We start from the raw sequence: 13,735 nt of genomic DNA, 5'->3' as shown, positions 1-13,735 counted from the left end.
TACCACCCGCTGATTCTCTTTGGAGAATTAAGATGCTACTAAACAACTTAAATATCATGTGAACATGCTTCTTTTCTCCTTCAGTCAATCACTTAATGGTACTTATCGAGGGCTTACTGTGTGCACTACTGGAAAGAGCAGAATACTGGGAGTCTGAGGACCCGGGTTGTAATCCCAGGTCCTCCACTTGCCTCCTGTGTGACTTTAGGCAACTCACATACCTTCTCTGGGCCTCAGTTTCCTCAACTGTGAAATGGGGAGTAAAATATCTGTTCTACCTCCCCTTCAGACTGTGAGCCCCATGTGGGACAGGGACTGCATCTGACCTGCTTTTGTATCTACCACATTTACCATTTTGTAATAATAACAAAAATTGTGGTATTTGTTAAATGCTGGCAGGTGCCTGGCACTGTACAAAGCACTGGGGTGGATAAGAGCAAATTGGGTTGTACACAGTCCCTGTCCTACCTGGAGCTCACAGTCTTAATTCCCATTTTACAGATGAAGTAACAGGCTCAGAAAAGAGCCCTGCTCTCTCTCCTGTATGAAACTCCTACTTACCTTCCGCCTTCTCAAGTCCCAAATTGACCTGACCATCTGGACATCCTCTAGTCTGGGAAATACTTGAGGTCACCATAGAGTAGAAGTAATTTGGCATTTGTTAAGCATTTACTACAAACTAAACAGTGGGGTAGATATAAGATAAACAGGTCAGACATAGTCCCTCTGCCCTCTGGGGCTCACAGTCTAAGGAGGAATAATAATAATAATAAATTGTGATGTTTAAGTGCTTATTGCACTTAGTACTACGTGGTGGGGTAGATATAAGATAATCAGGTCCCACATGGCCCTCACGGTCTAAGTAGGAGGGAGAACAGCCAATGAATCCCCATTTTGCAGATGAGAGAACTGAGGCACCGAGAAGTTAAGGGACTCTCCCTCTCATTCAGCAGGTAAGAGGCCGAGCTGGGTTTAGAACCCAAGTCCTCTGACTCCCAGCCTGATGCGCTTTCCGCTAGGCCAGGCAGCTTCTCAGAACAGGAATTGAATCTCCATTTTACGGAGGAAGAAAAGGAGGCCCAGAGAAGTTGTGACTTACCCTAAGTCATGCAGCAACAAAGTGGTAAAAACTTGGAGCCCGTTCCTCTGACTCCCAAGCGTGGACTTTAGAACCCCCTTTCCCTAGTCCTTTCCCCATTTCCAATCCAGACTCACCCCCCCAACCTAGCACTCTAAGCATGACTCCCCTCCCCTTTGTTTTAATAATAATAATTACTATTATTATGGTACTTGTTAAGTGCTTGCAGTGTGCCAGGGACTGTACTAAACGCTGGGGTGGAAACCAGCAAATCAGATCGGACACAGTCCCTGTCCCACGTGAGGCTCACAGTCTCAATCCCCATTTTACAGATGAGGTAACTGAGGCACGGAGAAGTGAAGTGATTGCCCAAGGTCACGCAGCAGACAAGTGGCAGAGCTGGGATTAGAACCCACCTCCTCTGCCTTCCTCCTGTTCCTATCTTTCTTCCTCTTCCAAACCACAGCATATAGCCTCTATAAGGAGCAGACATTCTTTTGAAGAAAAGACTCAGAAGGAACAGTGATGCTCTCTCTGATTTTATTCTACAGGGGTTCAAGGGGTCTCCACACAGCTCATTGACCGAGACATGGCTACCAAGAGAAGTGGGGAGTATTAGATACAAATCACATTGTACTTTTTGGCACTCTGTACACAACGAAGGACAACAAGGTGATGAGAATTCTTCACAGCCCTGTCTCTGGGGCCCCAACGACCCCAGCTAGCCGGAGTATTTCCTTTGGCTGGAGTGGAGGTGTGCAGCGGAGAAACATTTCTGAGAGGGTGTTATCCTTTAACGTATCCACTGAGCCGCCGCACAAGTTTTTGAAGGGTCGAACTTGGACACCAGAGAGTAGCTGCAGGACTCTATGTGGAAAATGGCTGAGCACTTCTCTACATCAAAGCCAAAAGGTTTAGTTGCTCTGTCATCGGAAGGAAAAATACAACCAGGGTGTGAGAATTGTGTGAATTGTCTGTTAGGAGAACTCATCTTTGGGGAAGTTGGGAAGGCACTGTGCTACTAGAGGTCCAATAAGGTTATCATCTCTGAGAATCGAGAACAAAAACAGACTCAGAGATTTTCTCTAGACCCTTCTAGACTTTCCTGCTCATCTTTGCTGGATTTTTTGCCTTCTCATCGCCCCTTCTCTCCTGCACACAATGGCTTAGGCTGACTAGACACTGTACTAGGGAATGTCTCTGGAAGCTCTCTCTCTTTCTCTTTCTCTGTCTGTCCCCCTCTCCCTTTGTCTCTCTCCCTTTCCTTTTTTGTCTTTCTCCTTTTCTCCCTCTCCTCTATATCTCTCCCCATTCCCCCCTTCTCTTCTTTCCCCCCTTTTCCTCTTTTATCTCTTCCCCTTTCTGTCTCCTTCTCCTACTCCTTTTTTCCCTTCTCTCCTAATTTCCCTCCTCCTCTCCATCTCTTCCTCTCTCTCCTTTGTCTTTCCTCTCTCTCCGTCTTTTCTCCCCCTTTCCCTTTCCATTTCTCCCTCTCATCTACATCTGTCCCCTCTTTCTCTCCTTCCTTCCCTTTCCTCTCTTATCTCTTCTCCTCTCTTTTTCTGTTTCCGCTCCTCCTGCTCCCATTTTCCCTCCTCTCCCATTACCCGCTCTCTCTTTTCTCTTCCTCTTATTCCTCTCTCTTCTTTCTCTTTACACACACACACACACCCTACACCACCTCTTTGTTTTTTTCATCCTTCAGACCCAGAAAAAGCTCCAAACCCTAGGGCATCGATTCCCTCAGGACAGGGACTATGACTAATTCTCACCTGTGTATTCTCTCCTAATTCTTAATACAGGGTTCTGCACAGAGTAAGCTCTCAATAAATACTATTTGTGTTACCATTAGGGAGGAAGGTCTGCCATATCAAATTTTCAACCTATATCTGAAGGCAGACCCCTGCAGATCTGAATTACTGGGCCAATGGATCAGAAATGTCAGGAAGAGGACATGACTTTTCTGACAAAATGTTTCTTTCCTGCCACGTGGCCCCTTTAGCAAGGATCCAGGAAACCTGCTGTGGATGTCTCTTCTTGGATGTCCAATCGTCAACTTTACCTTAACATGTCCAAAACAGAGTTCCTTATCTTCCTACACAAAATCTGTCCTCTCCTGGACTTTCCCATCACAGTAGAAGGCACCACCATCTCACAAGCCCCTAACCTTGGCGTTATCCTTGACTCCGCTCTCTCATTCAACCCACATATCCAATCTGTCACCAAATCTTGTTGGTCTCACCTTCACAACATCGCTAAAATCCACCCTTTCCTCTGCATTTGAATGGCTCCCATGTTTGTATAATCACTCATCACACACCCCTAGAACAAAAACTCCTCACTCTAGGCTTCAAGGCTCCACATCACCTTGCCCCTTCCTACCTCTCCTCCCTTCTCTCTTTCTACCGCCCACCCCGCACGCTCCGCTCCTCCGCCACCCACCTCCTCACCGTCCCTCGGTCTCGCCCATCCCGCCGTCAACCCCCGGGCCACGTCCTCCCGCGGTCCCGGAACGCCCTCCCTCCTCACCTCCGCCAAACTGATTCTCTTCCCCTCTTCAAAGCCCTACTTAAAACTCACCTCCTCCAAGAGGCCTTCCCAGACTGAGGTCCCCTTCTCCCTCTACTCCTTCTACCACCCCCCCTTCACCTCTCCGCAGCTAAACCCTCTTTTCCCCCTTTCCCTCTGCTCCTCCCCCTCTCCCTTCCCATCCCCTCAGCACTGTACTCGTCCGCTCAACTGTATATATTTCCATTACCCTATTTATTTTGTTAATGAAATGTACATCGCCTTGATTCTATTTAGTTGCCATTGTTTTTATGAGATGTTCTTCCCCTCAACTCTATTTATCGCCATCGTTCTCGTCTGTCCGTCTCCCCCGATTAGACTGTAAGCCCGTCAAACGGCAGGGACTGTCTCTATCTGTTGCCGACTTGTTCATTCCAAGTGCTTAGTACAGTGCTCTGCACATAGTAAGAGCTCAATAAATACTAAATACTATTGAATGAATTACTGCTTCAGCCTCCTTACTGACCTCCCAACCTCCTGCCTCTCTCCACTCCAGTCCATACTTCATTCCACTGCCCAGATTATCTTTCTACAGAAACGTTCAAGACATGTCACCCCCCTCCTCAAAAATGTCAAGTGGCTGCCCTTACACCTCTACATCAAACAAAAACTTCTCATCATTGGCTTTAAAGCTCTCCATCACCTCACCCCTCCTACCTCACCTCGCTTCTCTCCTTCTGCATCCCAGCCCACATATTTCACTCCTCTGGTGCTATCCTTTTCACACTGTGCCTCCATCTCTCCTGTCTTGCCACCAACCCCTGGCCCACATCCAACCTATGGCCTGGAAGGCAGTCCCTTACCAAATCCACCAGGCAATTACTTTCCCCGCCTTCAAAGGCTTACTGAAGGCACATGTGCTCCAAAAGGCCTTCCCAGGCTAAACCCCACTTTTCCTCATCTCTCAGTTCCTTCTGCGTCACCCTGACTTGCTTCCTTTGGTCTTCCCCCCCTTTCCCCACCCCACAGCACTTACATATATAACTATAATTGTGTTTATATTGATGTCCATTTATTTGTATTGGTATCTGTCTTCCCCCCAGGCTGTGAGCTCGTTGTGGACAGAGATAGTCCCTCTTCATTGTTGTAGTGTACTTTCCCAAGTGTTTAATTTAGTACAGTGCTCTGCACATAGTAAGCACTCAACAAATACGATTGAATGAATGAAAGAGTTTTCCAAGGACAGGAACAACTGTGGATTGGAGCACTTACAAGTTACAGCAGCTTATTCCAATGGTGGAACAGCTGCACTCGTAGCACTCTTTGGTCTTCCAAACAGTATTGAATCCATGCTCTACCCCAAGCTGGTCCACACAGCCTACACACCAGAAAAGGAAAACAGTTCCCATTAAAGACTTATCAGGAGAAGCAACATGACTTAGTGGATAAAGCATGGGCCTAGGAGTCAGAAGGATGTGGGTTCTAATCCTAGCTCTGCCACATGTCTGCTGTGTGAGGTTGAGCAAGTCACTTAACTTCTCTGGGCCTCACTTACCTCATCTGTAAAATGGAGATTAAGACTGTGAGCCCCACATGGGATAGGAACTGTGTCCAACCTGGCAAATTTGTATCTATACAAGCGCTGAGTACAGTGCCTGGCACATAGCAAGCGCTTAATGAATACCACAATTATTATTCTCTTTTCCTTGGTTGTCTCACCTGTAAAATGGGGAATATGAGTGTGTGCCCCAGCTGGGACAGGGAGTGTGCCCAACCTGATTCACTTGTATCTACCCCAGGTCTCAGTATATTGCCTGGCACAAAATAAGCATTTAGCAAATACCCTTAACAAAATGATAGGGTAGATGCAAGTCAATCATGTCGGACTTGATCCTTGTCCCACCTGGAGCTCACAATCTAATTAGGAGGAAGAACAGCTATCGAATCTCCCTTTTACAGATGAGGAAACTGAAATATAGGGATGTGAAGAGATGTGTCCAGAGTCACACAATAGAGAAATGTTGGAGCTGAGATTAGAATCCAGGTCCTCTTATTCCCAGGCCCAGGCTCTTTCCACTAGAATGTGCTGCTTCCAGGACCCTAAATGCTATGGGAACCATTCCTTTCCCATCTTTCTTTTTCTCTTCTTATTTATTAAGCACTTACTATAAGCCAGCACTGTACTAAGCGCTGGAATAGATAAAAGGTGGTCAAGTTGGACACAGTCCCTGCCCCTCATGGGGCTCACATTCTTAATCCCCATTTTATAGGTGAGATAACTGAGTTACAGAGAAGCTAACTTGCCTAACTTCATACAGCCACCAGATGATGGAGCTGGGATTAGAATCCAGGCCTTTCTGACTTCCAGGTCCAGGCTCTATCCACTAGAAGCCTGCTTCAAACTAATTCTCATTCCCACAAGCTGAATTTGCATTCCCGCTTCCTTTCACCTCCATGGACCTTTAAGAAACACCACCATTTCCTCTCAGACCCAAAAACAAACCAAACAACATCTGCGTCTCCTTTGCCCTGCCTCGGTGGTCTTTGCTCATTCCTTCTACCCCAAGTCTAAATCCTTAGGTCTTGAACATTTCCTTTCTTCTAAGGTCCCTTCCTCCTTTTCTTCCAAGGATGTGGAATTCTGTTTTGGCTGCTTACGACTGTCCAAGTAAAGAGATCAAAGTATGTAAGGGACTTTACCAGTGGTGACTTTGAGTGGGTTGAAATAGAGTCTTCTAAATATGCATTCTGCATCGCAGCCCGTCACTGTGAGGCCAAAGGCTATGAGGATGCCCAGGAAACACTTCTGTGAGAGAGAGAGAGAGAAGCACGGTTACCACCGGAAAGCGGCATGACCCAGTGGGAAGAGCCCGGACCCGGGAGTCAGAGAATCTGGGTTCATTCATTCATTCATTCAATCATATTTATTGAGCACTTTCTTTCTGTAGAGTACTGTACACTTGGGAAAGTACAGTATAACAATAAACAGACACATTCCCTGCCCACCGATGAGCACAGATATACCTGGTGACTACTCTGCTGCTCACCTTCTATCACTCCTCAACTCTGCCAACCTCCTGCTCCACCCCACCTCGCCCACTCACCAACTTGGACACACAGTTGATACCATCTCTATCCGATGCACAATCTCCCCACTCACCAACGCTGAAATCCCTCTCTTTGACCACAACCTTCTCACTTGCCTTTTCTCTCACACTCCTCCTCCCCATAAATCTGCACTACTCCCCTACAGAGACCTCTGCTCTCTCAACCCCATCCATCTCTCTTCAGTGCATCACATCCCACCTAGCCTCCCTAACCATTCTACTCCTGATAACCAAATAGATGCTCGCAACACCACTTGCTTCCCTTTCATTCATTCATTCATTCAATAGTATTTATTGAGCGCTTACTCAATTTATTGAGTGCAGGGCACTGTACTAAGCACTTGGAATGTACGATTCGGCAACAGAAAGAGACAATCCCTGCCCATTGACGGGTTTACAGTCTAACTGGGGGAGACAGACAAAAACAATAGCAATAAATAGAATCAAGGGGATGTATATCTCATTAACAAAATAAATAGGGTAATAAAAATATATACAAATGAGCAGATGAGCACAGTGTTGAGGGGAGGGGAAGGAAAAGTGGGAGGAGCAGAGGGAAAGGGGGGGAAAGGGGGCTTAGCTAAGGGGAGGTGAAGTGGGGGCAGAGAGGCAGCAGAGGGAGCAACTCAAACCACTAACCCACAGCCCTGGATCTCTTCCGCTCTCCACCTCCTTCACTTTTATGGTTAAACTGCTGCTGTTGTAAATCTAAACACCAGGCTAACCTTTGTCCTTTTAAGTTTGTCTTTTCTTGCCTTAACTCTGCCCTCTCCTCTGCCCGGCAAAACTATTTTTCTTTCCTTATCGACACCCATGCCCATCACCCTTGTCAGCTGTTTGGATATTTAACTCCCCCCTCAGGCCGCCTATACCCCCATCTCCCCCATCCCTCACAATCTGGCCACCTACTTCATTAGGAAAATTAACACCATCAGGTCTGAGCTCCCCCAAAACACCCCTCCCCTACTCTATGCCCCCTCCTCTTGTCCCCCTCTTCTACTTTCCCATCGTTCCCAACAGTATCTTCAGAAAAGATCTCCTCCCTCCTCTTAAGTGCCACCCCCTCCACATGCACTTCGGGCCCCATTCCCTCCCACCTTATAAAAACTCTCACCCCTTCCTTCTTCCCCTCCTTAACTTCCATCTTAAACTGCTCACTCTCCAATGGCTTCTTCCCCTTTGCCTTCAAACATGTCCACATTTCCCCCATCCTAACAAAAAATCCTTTAACCCCAAATCCCCCTCCAGTTATCAACCCATCTCCCTCCTACCCTTCCTGTCCAAACTCCTGGAGATAGTTGTCTACACTCACTGTTTCGAATTCCTCTCCTCCAACTCTCTCCTGGACCCCTCCAATCTGGCCTCTGTCCCCTCCACTCCACTGAAACCACCCTCTCAGAGGACACCAACTGCTCCTATTCCATCCTAATCCTCCTCGACCCCTCAGCTGCCTTGGACACTGTCGACCATTCCCTTCTCCTCCACACTTTATCTAACCTCAGCTTCACGGACTCCAACCTCTCCTGGTTCTCCTCATATCTCTGGCCATTCATTCTCAGTCTCCTTCGTGAGCTCCTCCTCCCCCTCCCATCCACTAAATGTAGGAGTTCAAGGGTCATTTCTTGGGTCTCTTCTGTTCTCCATCTATACTCACTCCCTTGGTGAACTAATTCCCTCCCGTGGCTTCAACTATCATCTCTATGCAGATGATACCCAAATCTATATCTCTTCCCCTGTTCTCTCTCCCTCCCTCCAGACTCATGTCTCCTCCTGCCTTCGGGCCATCTTTACCTGGATGTCCTTCTGCCACCTAAACTTCAACATGTCCAAGATAGAGCTCCTTATCTTATCTGAGCTCCTTCCCAAACCATGTCTTCTCCCTGACTTTCCCATCACTGTGGATGGCATACCATCCTTCCCGTCTCACAAGCCTGCAACCTTGGTGTCATCCTTGACTCTGATCTCTCATTCACCCCAAATGTCCAGTGAGTCACCGCAACTTGCCGATCTCACCTTCACAACATTGCCAAGATCTGCCCTTTCCTCTCCATCCAAAACGCTACCATGTTAGTACAATCACTCATCCTATCTTGATGGATTACTCCATCAACATCCCTTCTGACCTCCCAACCTCCTGTCTCTCCCCACTTCAAACTACACTTCACTCTGCTGCCCAGATTATCTTTCTACAGAACGTTCCAGGTATGTCACCCCCCTCCTCAAAAAATCTCCAATGGTTGTCTATCAACCTCCAAATCAAGCAAAAATTCCTAACTATTGGCTTCAAAGCTCTGTATCCCCTTGCACCCTCTTACCTCACCTCCCTTCTCTCCTTCTCCAACCCAGCCCGCACAGTCTGCTCCTCTGGTTGTTACCTTCTCACTGTGCCTCGTTTTCACCTGTCCCGCCATTGACCCCTGGTCCACGTCCTACCTATGGCCTGGAATGCTCTCGCTCCTCACATCCGCCAATCACACTTCCCCCCTTCAAAGCCCTACTTACCTCCTCCAGGAGGCCTTCCCAGACTAAGCCCCCTTTTCCTCTCCCCTCTGCATCGTATATACATCTATAATTCTATTTATCTATATTGATGCTATTGATGCCTGTTTACTTGTTCTGAGGTCTGTCTCCCCACTTCTAGACTATAAGCCCATTGTGGGCAGGAATTGTCTCTATTAATAATGTTGGTATTTGTTAAGCGCTTACTATGTGCAGAGCACTGTTCTAAGCACTGGGGTAGACACGGGGGAATCAGGTTGTCCCACGTGGGGCTCACAGTCTTAATCCCCATTTTACAGATGAGGTAACTGAGGCTCAGAGAAGTGAAGTGACTTGCCCACAGTCACAAGCTGACAAGTGGCAGAGCCGGGATTCAAACCCATGACCTCTGACTCCAAAGCCCAGGCTCTTTCCACTGAGCCATGCTGCTTCCTCTATTGTCTCTTTTTATTGCTGAATCATACTTTCCAAGGGCTTAGTACAGTGCTCTGCATACTGTAAGTGCTCAATAAATACTATTGAATGAATGAATGAATGGAAAGGTAGATAGACATTAATACGAACAAATGAATAAATATATTACAAACATGTACATAAGTGCTGGGGCCTGGAAGGGGGAATGAATAAAGGGAGCAAGTCAGGGTGATGCAGAAAGCATTGGGAGAAGAGGAAAAGAGGGCTTAGTCAGAGAAGACTTCTTGAAGGAGGTATGACATCAATAAGGCTTTTCTGGCTTTGTCACTTACCTACTTTGTGACTTGCAAGTCACTTCACTTCTCTGGGCCTCAGTTCCTTCCTCTGCAAAATGGGAATTCAATACCTGTTCTCCTTCCTATTTAGAATGTGAGTCCCACGTGGGACCTTATTATCTTGTATCTACCTCGGTGCTTAGTACAGTACTTGGCATATAGTAAGCTTTAACAAATACCCCAAATTATTACTGGCAGGGCAGTAAGTTCTCTCCAAAGAAGACACTCTGATCATCATCATCATCAAGAGTATTTATTGAGCACTCATTGTATGCAGAGCACTGTACTAGATGCTTGGGAGCAAACAGCTCTGCTCTTGAGGATCTTACAATCTAGTAAGGGAGTTCAACGTTAATATACATTACAGATAGGAGGAAGCAATTTAGAAAGTAAGACCTGTATCTAAGTTTGATCAGGGATTGTGAAGTACCAAAGTATTTAGGGAACATGAGAGTGCTAACATGAGAGTGGGGAGAAGAAAGGTAGGGAGATGTCCACAGGCAACATTTGGAAAATATTTATCATTTTTAATTTGGTCCTCTAAAGCCCTCAGAATCAGGACTCATCCATTTGCCATCATTTGTGACAGATAACCCCTTCCACCCTCAAAATCTTTCCTAGAAAAGAATGTAGAAGGCAGGAGGAAATGGAAAAGACAAAAACCCTGAGAGAATAGAGCAGAGGGTATTCGAACTCTTCAGAATCCACCCTGCAGCTTCCTCTGCCCCTCCAGTTCCTAGAAGAGATCAACCAAAGACCAGATTCCTCACCTTCCTTTTTCTGTCTTGGAAAGAGTCTCCAAAAATCCATCCATCTCTCTCTAGCTCCCCTGCCATGATGACTTGACATCTCTTATCTTGGCACTTATTCATTGAGAGGCAACGTAATTCACTGTTGCTACTTAGTATTTCTGAAACTCCCACCGTGTGCTTGATTCCAAAGAGATGTTAGCTATGACAAGTTCCCTGTCGTCTAGCAGCTTACATTCTGAAGCGACTTGAAGTCACACTTTTTTATGGTATTCGTTAAGTGCTTACTCTCTGCCAGACACTGTACTAGGTGCTGGGGTAGATACAAGCTAATCAGATTGGACACAGTCCCTGTGCCACATTATGCTCAAAGACTTAATCCCCATTTTACAGATGAGGAAACTGAAGCACAGAGAAGTTAAGTGATTTTCCCAAGGTCACAGAGCAGTCAAGTGGAGGGGTCAGAATTTGAACCCAAGTCCTTCTGACTCCCCGGCCCGTGCTCTATTCACTAGAGTCATTCTAAGCTCTGGAGTAGATACAAGTTAATCAGGTTAGACACAGTCCCTGTCCCTCAGAGTGTTCATGGTAAAAGACAGAGGGAGGAGGACTTAATCCCCATTTTACAGATGAGGAAACTGAAGAACTGCCATATGGCCTAGTAGAAAGGACATGGGCCTGGGAGTCAGAGGACCTGGGTTCTCATCCCAGCCCTACCACTTGTCTGCTGTGGGACTTTGGGCAAATCACTTAACTTCTCTGGGCCATGATTACCTCATCTATAAAATGGGAATTAAGACTATTAGCCCCATATGGGACAAGGAATGTGTTCGACCTAATTAGCTTGAATCTACCCCAGTGCTTAGTACGGTGCCTGCCACATAGTAAGTGCTTAACAAAATACCTTTTTAAAAAAAAAAGGTCTCCCAGCTGACAAGATTAGAACTCAGGTCCGTGCTCTTTCCACCAGGACATGTTGCTTTGCCTAATGTAAAATTTACGGCATGCCTTATAGACTGTAATCTCCCTGTAGGGCAGGGAATGTGTCTGACCTGATTAGCTTATATCTACCCCAGAATTTAGAAGAGTGCTTGACACATTTTAAATGCTTAACAAATACCTTAGTTATCATCATTATATCAACATGAAAGCGTATCTTCATCATTCATCCTCAAGATAACTTTATACAAACCACAGCACACTGGAACACTCTTATGCAAGTTAAAGGAGTCTTTTTTATCAACCCAGTCAAACATCCTGGGTGCCCAGGGTGTATAAGATATACACGACCAGCCTCGTGCCCAATCTAGCCCTGAACCTGAGGAAAAACTTTTCAGCTAACGATAATATTTGCAGAAACTCCACTCAGAGCTATTTCTCTCTTTCATACTTACCATCCTGTGAAATGATCTTCGCCTTCCAAGTCCCCGGGATGTGGAAAGCAACTCTGGCCGTGAGATTATATACAGCACACACGGTTCAGAACAATGAGTAAACACTATGTACATAAATGGTTCAATGGCAAGAGGAGGTGGCCCTCGGCGATGTCACGATTAGAAGTGGGAGAGGGGCCAGGAGGAGAGTTTGAACATGACAGGGAGCGAGCGCGCTGAAATCGTCGGTGTCCTGGTACTGGCACAGACCTCTCCTACTGTGATTCTGGAAGGCCTTCTGCATCGCCCCTACTCCCTCCCTCTGCTCTACCCCCTTCCCTGTCCCACAGCACTTGTGTAGATATGTATGTATTTATTATTCTATTTATTTTATTAATGATGTGTAGATGTCTATAATTCCATTTATTTATATTGATGCTATTGATGCCTGTCTATTGGTTTTGTTGTCTATCTCCCCTCTTCTAGGCTGTGAGCCCATTGTTAGGTAGGGATTGTCTCTATTTGTTACCAAATTGTACTTTCCAAGCACTTAGTACAGTGCTCTGCACACAGTAAGCACTCAATACGAATGAATGAATGAATGAAATGAATGAATGAATTAATGAAAGAGTGGTAAATCCTTGGTCTTACCGAGGGACCTTTGGCATTCCCTCTCCCAGAGAGGTAATGCAGGTCCACTGTAGGCTTTTCTCTAACCTGTAACCTCGTATTGGAAGAAACATGTCTGTTTATCATTGAGCTGTACTCTCCCAAGTGCTTAGTACAGTGCTCTGCGCACAGTAAGCACTCAGAAAATACGATTGACTGCCTAATCAGCTTGATTACCCAGGGCCGCAGACTGAACCCAAAATCCAGGGCTGAGGTTGAGATTTGGTGCAGAGTAAGTACTTCTGTTATTTTTGTTAATAGCAAGGACAAAACTAATAATTGTGGTATTTATTAAGTACTTATTCTGTGCCAAGCATTGTACTAAACACTAAGGTGCTTAGTACAGGATAATCAAGAAGGACACAGTGCTTGTCTAACAGGAGGCTCACAGTCTTAATAGGAATCAGAGAACATGGGTTCTAATCATGACTCCACCACTTGCCTCCAGTGTAAATTACTCAGTTAACTTTTTTGTGCCTCAGTTTTCTCAAATGTAAATGGGGATTAGGATGTGAGACAGGGACTTTGCCCAACCCGATTATCTTGTATCTACCCCAGGGCTTAGTTCAATAAATGGCATATAGTAAGCTCTTAACAAATGCTACAATTATCATTATTATTGTCATTGCCATTACTATTATCAGATACCTAATTCTCAACATCTCCTGTCCCTCCCCATCAGTGCTGCACCTCAATTTCCTTGAGAGTTTTTCTTCCCTCTCAATATTCATGAACTACACCAGACCCAGATATTCATTTTTACTCCAATTTTGGGGTTTTTTTTTGGTTTTTTATATTTGTTAAGCACTTACAATGTGCCAAGCAGTGTTCTAAGCACTGAGGTAGTTGCAAGGTAATCAGGTCGAATACAGTCCCTGTCCCACATGAGGCCCACAGTCTTAATCTCCATTTTACAGGTGAGGTAACTGAGGCACAGAGAAGGTAAGTGATTTGCCCAAAGTTGTACGGCAGACAAGTGGTGGAATCAGGACTAGAACCAAGG

General features: G+C 45.9%; 1 protein-coding gene across 1 annotated transcript; it reads right to left on the bottom strand.

The window, feature by feature from the left end:
• Window positions 1-1,601: 1,601 nt before the first annotated feature.
• Window positions 1,602-12,213, bottom strand: MSMB (microseminoprotein beta). The gene is made up of 4 exons (XM_029061338.1): window positions 12,085-12,213; window positions 6,287-6,392; window positions 4,859-4,964; window positions 1,602-2,001 (listed from the first exon to the last, which is right to left on the bottom strand). Exons 1-4 carry the CDS (start codon window positions 12,196-12,198, stop codon window positions 1,872-1,874), a joined length of 456 nt encoding a protein of 151 aa, XP_028917171.1. The 5' UTR covers window positions 12,199-12,213; the 3' UTR covers window positions 1,602-1,871.
• Between the last annotated feature and the right edge of the window lie 1,522 nt (window positions 12,214-13,735).

Source organism: Ornithorhynchus anatinus, chromosome 3 (genome assembly GCF_004115215.2).
Source record: "Ornithorhynchus anatinus isolate Pmale09 chromosome 3, mOrnAna1.pri.v4, whole genome shotgun sequence".
Taxonomy (NCBI): domain Eukaryota; kingdom Metazoa; phylum Chordata; class Mammalia; order Monotremata; family Ornithorhynchidae; genus Ornithorhynchus; species Ornithorhynchus anatinus.
This window is presented reverse-complemented; position numbering and strand designations above follow the sequence as displayed.